General features: G+C 42.1%; 1 protein-coding gene across 1 annotated transcript in view; it reads right to left on the bottom strand.

The window, feature by feature from the left end:
* Positions 1-231: 231 nt before the first annotated feature.
* The window catches only part of INTS8 (integrator complex subunit 8), a gene marked incomplete at its 5' end in the record, with an annotated part of 21,088 nt that continues 3,469 nt past the window's right edge, over positions 232-17,850 (bottom strand). Inside the window, 20 exons of the mRNA XM_009069187.1 lie at positions 232-472; positions 714-757; positions 851-915; positions 996-1,069; positions 1,722-1,772; positions 3,069-3,172; positions 5,836-5,954; positions 7,035-7,096; positions 7,180-7,236; positions 7,921-7,954; positions 9,297-9,481; positions 10,529-10,650; positions 11,197-11,398; positions 12,058-12,168; positions 12,787-12,920; positions 13,795-13,970; positions 14,109-14,179; positions 15,611-15,752; positions 17,160-17,260; positions 17,748-17,850. The exon at positions 17,748-17,850 is cut by the window's right edge and continues 47 nt beyond it. Coding sequence (XP_009067435.1) covers positions 356-472; positions 714-757; positions 851-915; positions 996-1,069; positions 1,722-1,772; positions 3,069-3,172; positions 5,836-5,954; positions 7,035-7,096; positions 7,180-7,236; positions 7,921-7,954; positions 9,297-9,481; positions 10,529-10,650; positions 11,197-11,398; positions 12,058-12,168; positions 12,787-12,920; positions 13,795-13,970; positions 14,109-14,179; positions 15,611-15,752; positions 17,160-17,260; positions 17,748-17,850 — 2,074 coding nt within the window. The remainder of the gene's footprint in view (positions 473-713; positions 758-850; positions 916-995; positions 1,070-1,721; positions 1,773-3,068; positions 3,173-5,835; positions 5,955-7,034; positions 7,097-7,179; positions 7,237-7,920; positions 7,955-9,296; positions 9,482-10,528; positions 10,651-11,196; positions 11,399-12,057; positions 12,169-12,786; positions 12,921-13,794; positions 13,971-14,108; positions 14,180-15,610; positions 15,753-17,159; positions 17,261-17,747) is intronic.

Consider the following 17,850-nt stretch of genomic DNA (forward strand, 5'->3'; position numbering starts at 1 on the left):
CTCCTCCCTGTGCCCCACATCCAGGGACAAGTGTTTGATGACACTGAGCAGCCCACAAGCTCCACTAGAGCATCAAGTGCCACCCACATCCATGTTACACTCACACCAGCTTGGCAAACTTGAATTCATGTCTTCTTCAAACAAGCCATTGTGGAACTAGCTGAAGTTGTCTCCAGCCTTCTGTACAGTTTGTAAAAATAAGGGGTTTATTTTAAGATTTCATCTATTTCTAAGAAGAAAGATACTAGACTGTAAATGTTGTATAAAAAGTGTAAAGAATTTTTAAAAATAATAAAGTCTTGAAAGATTTTTTTTTCCACTTCTACACATTTTATAACAATCTTCCAGCATTAGCCTAGAAGTAAAGTTTTGCCATTGCTTGAAGAAACTTCTTCTTCCTTCTCTGTGCAGCAAGCTGTAGGACTTCCTCGGGATTACTGGCATTCAGCTCTGTCTGGCCAATGGCTTTTATCTTGAAACAACAGAGGAGACACCACTCTCAATAGTCCTTCCAGTAAAACTGCTTCATTTCAAGGCATTCCAGCACTAGTTCTGTAACCCCACCCCTCCAGCAACAACCTTACATGAGCACCAGACTCTAAAAGAACTGTGACAAAATTAAAACTGGAAGTGGCAATTCTTTCCCAAGGTGGTTTCAGGGAGGGAAAGCCTAAGGGAAGCCCACCCCCCTGCAGCAGCCTCTGTTCACTTACTGCTATCTGGCGCTTGTCTGTCTCGCCTCGTTTGTGGTGGAGATCTGGGGGTGAGTGAAGGAAAGTCACTTAGGTAGGGAACAGACTTTTTCCAACCATCAACACCCAGTATGAGTGGTATTCCAGCAAAAGGATACATGTCAAATACTCCAAGATGGTGACATCCCAGATGTATTCATAGTAAGAATCCATGGCATCATGACTGAAAGGCAACACAGGTTATATTAACTGACACATTCACACACTGTTTATGCCTTTAGGAACTTTGTTGTAAGATTTTACCTGTTCTGTTCCTGCAGTGCCTTAAATGCAGTTTTGTAGTCCACTTCTCTGAGGAACTGGCACAAAATAGCTACCTGTAAGGAAAGATTCAAAGTTGTTCCAACAACCTTAACTCCCCCCACCCTGAAACCTTCCACAGAACACCTTGCTAACCCCACTCTCTTTCCAGAGTTAATCCAGTCCTTGCTCCCACAGCAAGCAAGTCTTGAGCATGTGAACACAGCTCATTCTCATGTGTAACAGCAGCAGCTGAAGGAAAAAAGGGGATTGGACTCAGATCTGAAGGGTCTGACCTGCCTTCCAGATTTCTAAAAGCATTTAATAGCTTTTAAAGTCAGCCTAACATAATATTTGTTAGTTCTTGGAGACTGAGCCATCTCCCTGCACAACAGTGACCACCTGCAGAACAAGGGCAGGTTCCCAACACCACCCCACAGATACTGCACTGTTGCTCAGAAAAAAAGCCCAACCTAACAGAAAAGTAGGACAAAACAGCCCCAGACCATTTTCTTTTTGCAACATTTCCACGTATATGTTTATTTGCTCATTAATTTCAGTTATCTGAGTGTCCTAGAAGCAAAGGTAACAACAAAACCTACTTTACTGCAGTTTGCATTTCCAAGGAAAGCTGGATTCAGCATCTTTTTAAAAAGCTCTCCCCCCACTTTCTAACATCAAAATAATGATAATCAAATGTTTTACTTAATGCCACATTTTGCCTCTTACCTGGGTGTGACAATTGAGTAAAGAGCAACACTTGATCATTCTTTTTATCACCTATAGAAAGGTTAAAAACACAAGTTCTGAGATGTTACTTTTGAAACACAAACAGCAATTTTTTGTTTTTGTAAGTCAAGGGACCAGGTACATAGCCACCCACATTCTTCTAAACCCCTCCAAAAGTCCTGGGTTTTAGCACATGCACTGAACACCTGAGTGTTCATCACTTCAGAGACTTCCAAGGGTATGGAACAAAGTTTCTGTAGGGGAGTCAGGCTGTGGCCTGGCCAAAAGCTTCACCCTTACCTCCTGCTGCCCACAGGAAAGGCCTAACTGGGGTGGGACCAGCATGGATAAAGCTCTGACACCAAGGCAGACATCTGCTGCTGTGTGACAGCACGGGGGTCCCACTGGGACTCCTGTACCACAGCTTAAACCGGGCTGTGAACATTCAGGATTCCCATGTGAACAGGGAGCAGTGAACAGACAGGGCACGCGAATAACAAGTGACAAGCCACTTGTTACACTCACTTGCACAGTGCACAGTTACATGCCATGCACAGTGCTGTAGCTCTGGCACACTGACAGGCCAAGTTACAACCCCACCCATCTCTAGACAGCCTTGCACAGCACTGTCACACAGCTCTGCTCACTGCCAAAGTCTGAAACTTGTGTGAAAAGATGCCAATGCTGTCTGAATCTCACTGCTGATGTGATCCATACTTCTTTCCCTCACCCACGTTAGCTGGAGCAGACAGTATTTCAGAAGACAATACAGAGTGTTTGCTTGCACCATGGCTGGAAGCAAGCAGGCTCCATCCATGTGACACCAGCACCAGAAGCACAGTGGAAGCAGGGTGTTTCCACCAGCTGGAGGGTCAGGTCAGCACTCCAGCACTGCTGGTGAGGCAGAGCGAGTGCTTCTGTGCAGCCCTGTGGGTCTGCCTGCCTGGCCCTGTGCAACACTGTGAATTCACAGGGATGAGCTGGGGGATCATCACACCCATCAGGATGTGTGTGCTCTGGGCTATTCCATCTGCTCACTATGCTACTGGAGTCCCATACCAGTGCTCTCCCAGCTGAGAGCTCTGCCATGTTCAGCCTCTATGAACTACCAGAAAAGCCTTCTGTGATTCAGTGAAGGAGAAGCTTCAGATTTTCTGTGGCCTGCAAGCAACAAGCCAAAAAAAAGGGGATCTACGAGGATTCATATTCCTAAATGTATCAAGATATAAAAACCTCACAGGCTACAGGAATTTGTGTGTGTTGAACAGCTCTGTCTCTACATAGAATCAGAAAGCTGACTGAATCCAGAAAGAGATTTTTGTAAACCTAAATCCCACTTTGACTCACCTGGTCTGTGTACACATCTGGTGGCACCACCTTATTAAAGAAGTCCGAGCACACAGCTCCTGCCTGTAGGTAGTAGTGAAGGGCTGCTGAATACTGATTCGTTGCTGCCACAGGAAAAAAAACAAAATAAGGTCTTATCAGTAAACACAGCAGTTATTTACAAGACTCAGATCAATTGTTTATAGAACTAATCAGATACATATATCACATAGCTGAATTCTACTGGGAAAGTGACTTGTATATCATTGTTTAAAAAGCACAGACACACAAGAGGTGGTAAAACACTGATAGAAAACCACAGAATCAGGAAAACTATCATCACAGGCAGAGTTCTGCCCTTTGAAAATTACTCTGTTTTTTCAGGGAGTTGATCTTGGATTCAATGACCTTAGAGCAGAAGTTTTCCTTCACTGAACTTAGCACACAGTGGTAGTGAGGGAGCTGAGTTGGTGTGAGTGAGTGGCTCAGCTGATGGCACCACACACCCCTCGTGGTTCAGCACTACTTCTACTGCAGTAAGGTCTCAGCTGCGGAGCAGGGAGCCCTCAGGGCTCTGTGGCAGGAGCAGCCTGCTGGTCCCTATCACTGCTGACACAGCCCTGGCACCCGCCAGGATGTTCCAACCACTGCTCTTTCACATACCACTTCTGAGGCTCCCTACACAAGGATCCTCCATCTGGGATGCTGCTCTACTTTGTACAAGCAGTGAATGCTGCCAGTTTATAACCCTGTGTTCTCTTCTGTATACAAGGTGACAGGGCTGAACACTGGATTAAGACCCTTTCCCTCACCCCAAGCATTGCAAAGCACCTTCTAGACAAATGTGTCTCCTTTGGAAGCAACAGCCTAAGATTTCTGCACACCACAGACATCCTTCCAGTCAAAAAAAAGATTTGGAAACTTGCACCTTGCCTCTGTGACAGCCCAAAGCACCAGCAAGTAGACAGATAAACAGATAACTCAGGTGGAAGAAATGTCCAGCTACCTATGAGTTTGGCTATGGCCACATCTTTAGCACACACACCAGGCACTACCACACTTGTCTATCTTTTGGAAGTTCATTCTTCTGCACTTTATTTACTCACACTACAAAGCAAGTCTCAGGAACTGACTCTAGATCGGGGAATAATTTAACAAAGCATAGTATAACACAGGCTGGACAAGATTCCACTGCCCTGGTGCACTCTGGGTGTGTGTCATAGTGCCCAGAACCTGAAACCCTCTGTGTTGTCCCAAAGCTCTAGAGACCTGAACTGACTCGATCCATGAGCTGAGGACAACTGCATGAGGTTCAATAAGGCAAAGGGCTGGTCCTGCACTTGGGACACAACAACCCTAGGCAGAGCCACAGGCTGGGGGAGGAGTGGCTCCAGAGCTGTTTGCCAGAAAAGGACTTGGGAGTGCTGGTTGACAGTGGTTCAGTATGAGCCAGCAGTGTGCACAGGTGGCCAAGAAGGCCAATGGCATCTTGGCCTGTATCAAGAATAGTGTGGCCAGTAGGACTGGGGAAGTGACCATCCTCTGTCCTCAGCATTGGTGTGGCCACACCTTGAGTACTGTGTTCAGTTTTGGGCCCCTCACTTTAAAAAGGACATTGAGGAGCTGGTGTGAGTCCAGCAAAGGGCAATGAGGCTCATAAAAGGTCTAGAACACGTCATATGAGGAACAGCTAAGGAAATTGGGTTTGTTTAGTTTAGCCTTGAGGTGACTGAGGGGTGACCTCATCACTCTCTGCAACTACCTGATAGGGTTGTAGAGGGGGGAGATGGTCCCTTCTGCCATGCCTCCAGTGAGAGGACTAGAGGGAATGGCCATAAACTGAGACAGAAGAGATTCAGATTAGATGTGAGGAAAAAGTTTTTCACAGTTAGGGTGATCAGGCACTAGGGTTGTAGAGGGGGGAGATGGTCCCTTCTGCCATGCCTCCAGTGAGAGGACTAGAGGGAATGGCCATAAACTGAGACAGAAGAGATTCAGATTAGATGTGAGGAAAAAGTTTTTCACAGTTAGGGTGATCAGGCACTGGAATAGGTTGCCCGGGGAGGTGGTGAAGTCACCATCCCTGGAAGTGCTTAAGAGGCATCTGGATCTGGCACTGAAGGATATGGTTTAGATTTCAGGGGTTACAGCAGAGTGGCAGGTTAATGACTGGACTTGATGATCTTAGAGGTCTCCTCCAACCTTCATGATTCTATGACTCTAATTCAGCTCCTCCCAGCTGAGGAGCAAGGATAAGCACTGGGCAAGTGGCAGAAGAGGACAGAATGACAGGAAAGGACTTCCCATCACAACCAAGACCAGATCAGGAGTTCATGGTTCCCCCATTTACATCCCTAGATATTTCCCTGTATAAGATACAGATCCTCTCCTCTCTGCTCACCTTCTGCTCCAGCAAAGCTGATCTCTACATTTAAAAGCAAACACTATTTACACAACTTTCAACTCACTTATAAAACACTCAAGTGTCAGGGGTTGACAATTACACCACTCAAGGACCAACTACAGTAGAAAAATTAAGGACAGCTGTTAAAGTTTCCCTCACCCTAAAAGCAACTCTGCATGACCCATACAAAGCTCAGTCTCCCTGTGGGCTTAGACAGCCTCCCAGACACATCCACCTACACTACTGCACCTGAAGATTTTAACCTCATGTATCACTTAAACTTCTTTTTGTAAGAGAAAATACAAGGAGGGTTATGTCAAGCAAGTCTCAGAGCAACAATGTACTCCTACACACATGCTAAAAACAGACATTGGTTTCACTTACCAAAATAAATATCTGCCTGAATAATTAACCAGAAGCGATTGTTTGCATTGATAGTCAGTGCATAGCTGACCAGCTCTTTTACTGTAACAGCCACAGCTTCAAAGTCCACTGATTGAAGACTAAAAGAAAAAAAAGAAAGAAAAATAATTCCTAAATGATAGCTTTGGTTTTTTATAACCAGTAATCTGGTTTCCCATCCAGTTTAAGTCCAACGCACATTGCATTAAGTGTCAAGCAAAAATAACTCCAGGGAAGATTTAGTGTTGACTGAGACTACTGTTGAATTGTTTCAATGCAGCAAATCCAACAGAACAAACACATCCTTCATAGACTTGGACAAATAGTCAGAATTTCATATGTGGCTGATACCATAAGAGGGTTCTGGCAGGAATATAGGATCTCTGTTTCAAGAAGTTTGAAAACAACATCTGAAACCACTGTAAATTTATCCCAGCATCTGCATGAATGGCCAGAGACAGAAATTTCTGGAAAACTGTGGCACTAGCTCGGAAAGGAAGGCTGGCAAAGGTTTGGCACACTGTTCAGGCAGCCCTTCCCAAAGATCATGTGGAATTCCCAGTTTTAAAAGCATGTTTTTTATTGACCCTACTGCTAAATTCTGGTAACAATGAACACAACTTTCTTCTGCTTGACCTTGTAATATACACTGAAGTCTACATCAGTAGCAACAAGACTGTTCAACCACACCAGCTCGAGACAATTCACCACACTACACACACACTCTCTCTGATTAGAGTCATCTCTTCCAATGCATATATGGAACCTAAAGCAGGTTCTGAGGTTCCACCCCCACAGAGCCTCTAAACTTCATTGGAGAAATACAGTTCAATCCAGTCAGAAAAAAATCAATGCATACCATTTGCTACTTCACATTTTGGCTATTATTCAAACACACCTCAAAAATACTAGGTTATTTCATATTAAAAGTGTTACACAGTTCACATAGTTACACGGAGCTCAATAAAGCCCACACCCCTCAGTTTCTTGTACCCACACCTACACTTGGAACATCAAACCAGGAGCAAAACCCTCCATGCAATCAGGCCAACCTGCTCCCAGACAGAGCGGGGTCAGCGACGTCCTTACGTGGCATAAATCACACCAACACACAGTAACTGCAACCAAACCCATTACCAAAATGCAGATTGTGAACATTGGATTTTAAACTATCATCTTACTTGGGGATGGATGAGGGCCAGATGGAAATGTGCTCTGCTGCAATATCATTGACAATGTCCTCCTAAGAGAAGAAAGATGGTAAGCGAAATTACAACATGAAACATTTCAGGAAAACCAAGGAAGGTTTGTATGATATATACTAACCCGCACGTTATGAAGTTTGACAAACAGGGACAATATTGTGGTTAAAACCAATGGTTCCTGTAAGAAAAAAAAAGTATTTCCATGAAGTAACAAAACTTCACTTTCTTCCCTAAGCTCTAAAACTATGTAAGAAGTTCTGGCATCATTACAATTTTCTACTGAAATATTTTATTAAGAAACCTGCAACACAAGGATACCACAAGAAATTTATGTAGGAAGCTTTTAATTACTTTAAGAACTACTTTTAAAATTTACTACTTTTTAAAGATTACTTTTAATCAATTCAGTTTTTACTGAGTAACTCCTTGGATATAAACTTTACTTTGGTTTTACACATGTTTGTGTTCTGTGGCTACTGCGTAACATTAACCTTAAGCTAGGTATACTACAACTTTCTATGCACTTACAAACCCACAAGCTGTAAACAATTTCCTTTCTGATATAATCTGCTTAGCATGATGCATGCAGCAGCTTCCTTCTCCCTCCAAAAGGAATGGTTTGCTTTATGACAGCTGCAATGGAATACACTCCCAATGGCAACAGATCTCCACTGTTCCACATTCAGGGTATTTTTTTTTTACCCTGCTGTGTGTCAGAAATACCAAATTCAAAAGTCTTTCAGCCATAAAAATACCTATATATCTGTTAGATTTTCTGGAGTTTAACAGGAAAAGTTCAAAAAATATTATACCAAAAGGAAGCTCTGGCTGCAAACACATTCTCAACAACACTGTGACTTACCCGAAGCTTTTTGATGAAGGACAACAATTCACTCCTAAATCAGGGACAGAGAAACTGATATAAGTAATAATGCACAACAAAGAGCAAATTCTTCATCTGCCCGAACACCCCTTCACCCCTAAGTTTACAAATGCAGCATGGAGAAGTGAAAACACTCAAGCAGACTGTTCACTTTTAACACTGGTACTAGCAAGTTTTACTTTTACACTTAAAACAGGTTAAGTAAGAGGTGTATAGCTCCATCGAGCTATAAAAGACATGAGAACCACTTTGTAGTAAGTCAACCATCAACTCCAGAAGGGAAAGCAATTGAACTGTGCTGTAATTTTCCAAGGTAGGACTGCAGCAATGCCCCACAGACTTACAGGAGAGGGCACACTGATTTCCTAATCACACACATCAGAAATCATCACCATAAGACAGTCCAGACAAGCACAGCCTGTTTGGAAAAGGTTTCACTGCTTGTTTTCCATAACCACAACAGGGTCACAGCCCTTCAGTGTTTGAATCAGAGGGGTCAGAAAAGGCTCAGTAACCTGGAGTACACCTGTACTTCTGCTTCTTTTCCCGTCAGCGTGTACAGCTGGACCCCACGGCATGTACCCTCTTACAGCCAAGAGCAGCTGGTCATCAGGCACATGTTAACCTGATTAGCTCGAGGAAGGCAAGGAAACAGTGACAGGGACACGTTTCCCAAGTTTTTAACAAGAAAGTCTGTTCAATACAATCATGCATTCCAAAATGTACTAGGTAATTTGTAATCAAGCTTGGACTTCGGAACAGGCTGAGAACACTGAGTGGACAAATCAGAGTCCTGAATTACTCAGTCAGCTGAGGCTAAAGATGGCAGTGGTTAGGTGACTGACAATGAAATTACTCCAGTCAAGAATATTTTCTTCCTTCCTCTTCCCAGGAGCTTAGCTGAACTAGAATTTCAAGACTGAATAACATTTAGCTTTAGACTCAGAAACATAAAGCCAAGTACAGATCCCCATGCTGTGAGCTAGGTGCTTAATACAGTTATTACAGTAGTTAACTGATACAGAGCAATTCTATTTGATGCAAAGCAGACACCTCTGGCCTGTCAGCTAAACTGCCCTCCAGATGCCATTGGCATTACTGGAAGCTCCACACTGGTTATAATGGGAGCACATGCTTTGACGTCTGTATGGTGACTTGAGTCCCACACACTCCTTTTCTGCCTGTGAAATGGAAATGCAGCACATCACCACTGACACCCAACAGTGACAATGTTTACTCAGAAATCCTTTGCCGCTGCCACCACCCTGAAAGTGGAATCCAGACGATTTTTGAAGGTAACTTGGGGTCAGACATACAATTCAAACAATCTTTAAACATAATTTAAGAAAACATACCTGTACATGATCCCCAGAGTAGACTCCCTGTGCTTTATCAAACTCACTCTGCCATCATTCCCCCGTTTGTGCTGGTTGGATACACTGCAGATTTGTACAACCACTTCCCAGAGGTCTTTAGCTGTGCGTCTGCTTTCTTTGGGACCTGGAAGCTCTTTGCATGTAGCAGCCAGCAACTGGCCCAGCTATGCAATGCAAAGGGAAAAATACAGTAACTGCAGCTTCTCTGAATATCAACTACAGCAAAGGAATTACTGCCATTTAAAACGGCTAAGCAAGTGATTTTACATTACAAATGCTACAAAGCAATGTGACTAAACTTTGCAGCAGAGAACACTGATGAGGAAGCTGGAAGGTAGGAATTAAACAACAAAGGATCTCCCCTTTTATTAGTTTCCTTAGTGTATATTTCATTACTAGAGGCTCCATAAAACAAACTTAAATATATTGCATAAAATCCAAACTCCGTAAGATACAGTTTTACAATGACTGACTCCCTAGAACTCACTTAACTTTCACATAATAATTACTCTGAACTGAAACTGGCACGATGCTACACAAGAAAAGCTGAACCCCAAAATGGAAATTAGCCAATACTATAGGTAAGTAGAGTGGGTCAAAACCGATTCTGTCCTGTAAAACAATTTGCCTTCAGCTCCATGGAGCTCTGAAGCACCAACATTGCTGTAAAGTCATTTTGTAAGCAAAGTTTACTAAAAGGCAGTGCTTGAATGTCTTCAGAAATTCAACACTTGTGTTGGGTTAAAGAATGGAACCATTACAGGGCATTTGGAAAATAAGTGTCTCAGGAACAGAAAAGAAACCAGACATGAAGCCTGAGATCTGCAAACTTCTCATACCTCCAACATAAATCTAGGCTGAGTTCCAACTGAGAGAAGAGTCCTCTAGGGAAGTGCTACAGGGTTGCAATCAGCTTCTGGATCACAACCACACACACCTGATGCTTATGGAACCAACCTCGGCTGCAGCCAGCAAGGGCCAAGGCACAGTTAGTTTCACCTGTTCCTGCAGCACAGCTTCCAGGTCTTTTTCCAACTGCTAAACACACCTGTTGCTTAGCCCTGCTGTTTTCTACACCAGACTTAAATCATTACAGCCACAAAGCCCCACACTCTTGAGCAGAAGGGAACATGCTTTGAAAAGTACAAGACTTCAACAGGAAAAAATATCAACTACAGTTTGAGAAAGCTTTGAGACTGAGCACTCATTACCTTCACATAAGGATTAGTTTGAACCAGAGGTAATGGAACTTGCATGGTCAAATACTCATTCTCACACCAGTTTAACAGGAAGGCAACACATTCTTCAGCTATAACTTGTCGAAGAGGAATATCTACAAGAAAAGAGATTCTTTGCTCAACTTTTTTTTTCTTTTTGAGAAAACAGTGTTGTATGAATACAAGCAAACTCCATTCTCTCTAAATAGCCATTTCTGTACCGCAGCTATTCCAGGAAAACATGATGCTTAGCCCTACAAGAGACCTCATCTCCGGAAATTAGAAGCAACAAGAGTTTCCTCTAACCACAGAAGTACTATATTACTCCTCAGTGTGAAACCATGAGGAAAGCTTAAACAACTAGAAAAGCTTTCCAGATAAAAGTAAAGACATGTTTACCCTGTTCAAGTCCTTTAAGTGGGACTAAACAGAAACTTAGCAAACGTAGGCATCATGATGTTGCTGGTCTCATTTGCATCTTCTAGAAACTAATCAAATCCTAAAGACTTACTAAAACCAGTGTCAAAGTCACTGTGTTTTTCCGCTTATACACACAAATGCTAAATCTACAATATTTTTATTTTGTTGTGATATCCCCCCCACACCACTTCTCTCAAGGTTTGTGCTTTACTGCATCCCAGGAAAGACAGCAATGTACTTACCAGGTACTCTCATTTCCAAATATCCTCGGACTCTGCTTATAAGATCAGAAGGAGGACGTTCCCCAGCAGCACCAGCTCCAGCTTCATGAGTGTAAATGTCCAAAAGTAGCATTTCATTCAGCATGACTTGACGGAGCTTTGGAGAAAACTCTGTCACAAGCTCCAAGCAAGCAGCAAAAAGCTGTTTTGCATGGACAAAATCCTGCAATAAAAATGATATACTATTAATATATGCATTAATGATTCCTAATGAATTCCTAAGGGAAAATACTAAGAGTTAAAGTGCTGTTCCTTTCTATCCTGACTGAACCAGCCTTGACATTATGATTAGAATTGCTCAAGCATCTCAATCACTGAGTCCCTAGGACTTGCTATTAACAGTTCTAGATTTTTCAAACAAAACAAGAAGTTTCAGCAAAAAACATACCAGAAGTAACTACTGGCATATTCAGCACAATTTTATTTGAGATGTAGTCTAGCAAACTTGTCAATTATGAGGAAAATAAAACACTCCAATAAATTCCTTATGTAAAACAGTTAGCAAAAAAAACAGCACTTCATATCAGCAAAGTCAATTCACTGCTGGACATGCCACATGATTGAGTACATCATAATCCAAACTTTCTATGAATGAAATTACCTCCAGGCCCAACTTGCTGGAAAGCCATTATCTTTACTCTGCTGATGGACCTCCCAGAGACAGAAATGCTTAACCATTATACATCACACAGAGCTTGTTACAACACCTCCCTCACCCCCCAGTTTTCCAATTCTTTACTCAAAAAGGGCTTTCCATGCATTCCATTTTGTTAGAACTCAGTTGTCCAAACACTAGCCAGTAGCTGCAGATGGTTTGCTCACCTTAATTGCACAGCAGTGCAGGCCCTTCGCCATCAGGATATAGACCAAATCCCTAGTCAGACTGTCTTTGATTCCTAAAATAACATTGCCGTAAACATTTGGTACTTCCCACTGGGAGAGAAACGCATAGGACATTTGCACAGAAACAAGTTTTAGAATTCACATCGCTGCTTAAAACACTGCAAACAAACCCCACATATTGAAAGTGATTGCCACCTAAATGCCAACTCTTTCATTTTTACATCTAATAAGGAGTAGTGTGTGGCTCCTACAGAAGTACAATAAAAACGGTTGGCTGCCCTTTGTTCACACCCAGCATATGCAATACCTGGAGGAGAAAGGGGGCAAAATAAAAGACAAGAAATCTTACAAAAAAATTTAAAGCCTTCCTCTCTCCCCTACTCCCACCTTTTAATGACAGAAATTTAAGCTAAAAGAATATTGCTAACTGGAGAGAACACTGAAAGAAAAAGCTATGAAAATGTGTTTTCTCATAAGGAAAGCTTGTGATACAGCCAGTACTTCCTTAAAACAAAGGTTCTACGTTTGGTTGTTAATACTGTTCATACAGAATGTGAGATATGTATCATCATTCTTATTAAACCACCATTACGCAGAGAGGGAGAAAGATACAACAAATTGAGGATCTATGAGAAAACATTTATGTTCACTGCAGTCTGATCCCTAACCAGTCCTTGAATTAGTCTGTGGCCACATGAAGTGAGTTACCTTGTTTGAAATTGTCCAGAACTGGCGCTCTGAAGTCATACCATGCAACTCGATTAAGATCTGGCGAATCCTCCAGGGATCTACTGACAGAATGAGCTGATGTTCCAGCTGGCCAATATTGACACTTGCTGAAGCTGGAAGAAACCCAAACATGTCTCTAGTACGTTTTTCTCAACGTAGATATATATATATATTTCTTTAGCATAGAACCTTTAAATCATAACATAGTGAGAACAGCAGATACAGCAATGCTTCCATAGGCCTGGTCCATCCTTCTGTGTCCTTCCTCAAACACCTGTGCCAGTTTCCCAGCTCCCCTGACCTAAAGGGCTGCCTGCAATGCCCCCTTTTCTCACACCAGCAGCTCTGAGCACTCTTGCTACAGTACAGCAACAGGTTCAAGATCTGCATTTTAAAAAGTTTTCCTATACTGCCTTAGTGAAAACATGCATTTTCTCAACTGGCTTAAGTCACTGCAAGACTGCATCAGAGCTGCAAAGGTAAGTTCTTCCCAGCCCCAGTCACCATCTGGCACATCTTACATTAGCTCTGACTTGTGCAGCTGCACAGCCAGACAGCTATATCTGGGAAGGGAACTGGTTGAAAAGATCTGTGTTTTACTGTGGTAGGTTTAAAACTGCAGCCAGACAGTACTTCTGGACCAGCTTACCACACAGCTTATGATCACCAGTGTGTTAATGCAGAGGCAAGATGCCCTTTCTGGGAACAGCTGGCACAGCCACACGTGGTTCACACCAACACCACACCACTCTCACTTGGTCAGCTAGGACACATTCATTTGAGCTTATCTATTATACTCAAGATAGAAGCAAGTAACAGCCACCTTCTTGAATAAGTACGACACACACCAACTAACAACTGGAGGTAATTCTCTTTAAAAAAAACATTCTCCTACACTTTCTGAGAGCAGACCTGCACATAGTAACCTCAAGCATGGAAACAGGGCACTGTCTGCTTATAAGTTAATGGGAATGCTGTGATAATTACCTGGGATATCATAAAATGAAGTCACAGGCTTTGTGCACAGGTTGACTCGAGAAGACCTCTTCCGCATTTGATCAATGAGCAGCTTCCGTTCATCATCCTTCAGCAGCTGTATGAACAGCTCATGGGATGAAATCATGAAGACAAACTGAAGATCTTCCATGCCCAAACACAAGTTTCTAAACAAACAAGAATGTTAATACGTGAGCAGTAAGAAGGTGCATAATTTTCCAGTGATAACTTCTTGGAACTTTTATTGTTCTGTATTACATTGCTTACAAAGTGTAAATTCATGTTATCTTAGCATGGGCACATACTTGAGAAATGCTGCCATTCTTCTCTTCAGGGTTTCAGAAGCATTTTCCAAGTTTATTGACCCTGAACAAACCTGGGGATGAAAGGAAAGAATTAAGCAGCCCCTTCAAACACTTACAATGTTTAGTTAGAGAGAGTGTTATTGCCCAGTTTTGTCTCACAATTAGTATCAGCCAGTAAAACACTCTCTCAAGGGAGGCAACAAAGTTATCATAGAATCACAGAATGGTTTGGAAGGGACCTTAAAGATCATCTAGTTCCAATCCATCTGCCATTGGCAGGGACATCTTCCACTAGACCAGGTTGCTCAGCTCAAAGACCTTAAAGATCATCTAGTTCCAATCCATCTGCCATTGGCAGGGACATCTTCCACTAGACCAGGTTGCTCAAAGCCCCATCCAACCTGACCTTAAACACTGCCAGGGATGGGACAACCACAGCTTCTCTGGGGAACCTGTTCTAGTGCCTCACCACCGCCACAGGAAAGAGCTTCTTCCTAGTACTTAATCTAAACCTTCCCTCTTTCAGTCTAAGCATATTACTCCTTGTCCTGTACCTTCATGCCTTTGTGAAAAAATCCCTCTCCAGCTTTCTTCTAGTCCCCTTTAGGTACTGGAAGGTGCTCTAAGGTCTCCCTGGAGCCTTCTCTTCCCCTGGCTGAAAAACCCCAACTTCCTCAACCTGTCTGTAATTGCTTCATAATGTAGTTTTTAAAGCTGAGTGCTGTTGGGTGGAACCAAGTGCAGCATTGCTGGGGGATTAGCATAACTCATCCAGAATCAAACCAGTATTTCTGTTTTGCTCTGTGTAACCCTGTCATCTCTACAGTGAGAGTAAGGGAGTCACAAGACCAGCTATTAAAACCCTGCTTCTAGGCCAAAGAGATTAAGGACAGATTTGACTGACAAAACTCAATAAAGAAATCTCAGTGCAACTGTGAGAAATGAGACTCTCTCTGAGGAGCACTGCAGCCATCATACATGGACCAGAGTTTCTTTCAACCTGTACAAGAGATAGGATGCTACAAACAACTGTGATCTTCCCTGAGGCACAATTCACATTCCTTCTTCCTATTCCTCTGATGCAGAGGTGCTCTGACACCAAGTGCCACACTGTATCAGTCAGCCTCGCAAGATCATTAAGTATATGAGTTTAAAAATGAAACAACATTTCTAAGTGCAGAACAGTAAGATCCACCAAGACTTTTCTTTCAAAGCACCAACTGAAAGACAACTAGATAGCTGAATTAAATTGCCAGCTTGCAAGAATTCCCTTTTTAAGAAATATGTTTCAGTTCCAATACGAGCAGTGGATGGAACAGGTTTTACTTGCTCTGAAGTACAGAGTACTGTCAGAAAATTTTTGTCACATACTTGAAGAGACAAGAAAAGACAAGGCTCAAATTCAGAGCTTTGAGCACTACTTGCAATAATACAGTTATATGGAGAAAGAGGTATCTCACTAAACACTGTTCTCCCTTCTAGTTTCAGATTGATTTTTTTACCTCAAGGAGGAAGTCTATTTTCTCTTTGCTGGGTTTCAGGAACAGCTGACAAAACTGAATATCAATTATTCGCCCCTGCAGAATGTCGCAGACTGTGTTGCACACGCAGACTTTGAAACATACTTCATCCAGAGCATCATTCCTGCATGGATACAAAAACTGCAGATCACAAAACTACTCCAACAAACAGAGCAGGTATCAGAGCAGGTGCCAGACCCCAAGAAGAGTTTGGAGCATATGCCTCTGTCCAAGCCTGCACTCAAAAACTGTACTTGGGATCTACTTCAGTTTACCCAAGACCTCGCTTTCTTCAGAAACCTTCCCTCCCCACCCACAGCTTTGTTTCACACACAGACTTCATTACTGGTTCAGCCTGAGCACAACTGAACTCCAACTACAGCAGTGTGACTGACACAGAGGTGCACTGCATCTTGGCAAGCACACCCTGGGCACGGCTGACAGTCCAAAAGACTGCAGGAATATCTATGCATCTCAGAATACACAATCATTGGACAAAAATCCAAACAAATAAGCAGAACTTATGGTTTCCTTCTCTTAATCCTTCCCAGTCCTCTATTACTCCTCCATGTCTTTCTGTCCAGCCCTAGTCACTGAAGATGCTCTGTATCAGCCATATCAGAGATGAAATCACCCCTGGACAGTGCTAAGCTACAGCCTCTAAGAAGCTCTTCTAAGAGATACATAAGTGACTTCTCTGGCTGAAGTGAAAGCTAAATGCAATAACTGCTAAGCTCTTACACAAGAATCTGTCATCATCAATACTCTTTTCTCACACTTTTGTAAAAACGAGTCTCTCTCACTTCTTAGCTGGAATACTACTAGGCACCTTCTCTTCAGAGAACAATTATGATCATCATTATATGGAGATGCTTTTCATATAGCCCTGATTCAAGTGCCTAAGCTCCAGAGAAGGTTGAATTTTGGATGGAGCCATGTCTTCAGCATTTCTCAGCTGGAAGATCAACCACAAGCTGCCCTTGTAATGTGTCTAATTCTCTCTGCTCATCTGCTTACTAAATGTACCAAACTAATCTTTCAGCCCTGGGTTAGTTCAGCAGTGCACAAGGCTCCTAACCACAGGTAACTAAGCTGCCAGTGTTCCCAAGGAAATACACATCTCCTACAATATTACTGCTTAGTATGGTCAGCCTAAGCAGCTTTGACTCAAAGCTTTAGAAGACCTCTTAAGAAACATGAACTTAACTATAAATTAGATATATACATTTACACATATATATTTATATGATCAATTATGACAAAAATTTTAAAAACCAAACATCAGTAAAGTGGTAAAATTAAGTACTAATGCCCATTACACTTTTTCCACATATGGCCACAGTGAGATACATCCTCCAACTAAGGAGCTATGGTTGATGCAGTTTAGACTACTGCTAACAGAAATGATGGCTGAAGTTTCCTTGCTCTAAGTAATTTGTTGTTACAAGATTCTATATACTTCCCACAAAAAAGATACTTCATGAAAACTGCTTTTCATCATCATTGAACAGATCATTATTTAACATCTCACCCTTGCTGAGCTTTTTGGAAGAGTTCTCTCAACACCGACTGCCTGAACTGTTCAGGTAAACTGAGGGTTAGGTTATCTTCGAGGAATATTTTCACTATGTCCTTTAACAAAAACACAGTTGGGATAGTCAATGCATAATGCAAAAGAAATGAGTAATTTTCTATCTGGTAAAAACGATCAAACTAACAGAAGCAGCTTGCACCCATATTTAATACTAAAATTCATTAAACAACCAGAAAGGGAACAAATAACAAAAGTTCTCTACCATTCAGAAAATCAAAGAAAAATATAAATAAATTTGCACATCATAGCAGTAACATTCCTTGAAACCCAAAGAATTAAGAGTCTACCTGAGAATTCCAGACCTCAGCTGCCAGGAATTATTTACATCCTATGGAATCCAAGATATTTTAATCTAATGTGTACCAGATTAAGTTATATTCCTAAATATGTGGGTTTTAAAACAGTATGTTAATGGTTAATCGAAACACTTAAATCTATTAAAAATCCCCATCAGCTCAGGTGGAATCATTCACATGGAATGATAAAACCCCCTCAAATATATGTGGGTTTATTTAAGCAACCTACCTGGTAGTTGCCAGATTTCATGCAGCTGTGGATTTGACTGTAAGGAGTTGCCTGCTGAGATGCATCATCAGAAGACGAGGTAAGAACCTCACAAGCTTGACAA

This window comes from Acanthisitta chloris, unplaced genomic scaffold, assembly GCF_000695815.1.
Source record: "Acanthisitta chloris isolate BGI_N310 unplaced genomic scaffold, ASM69581v1 scaffold14112, whole genome shotgun sequence".
Lineage (NCBI taxonomy): Eukaryota > Metazoa > Chordata > Aves > Passeriformes > Acanthisittidae > Acanthisitta > Acanthisitta chloris.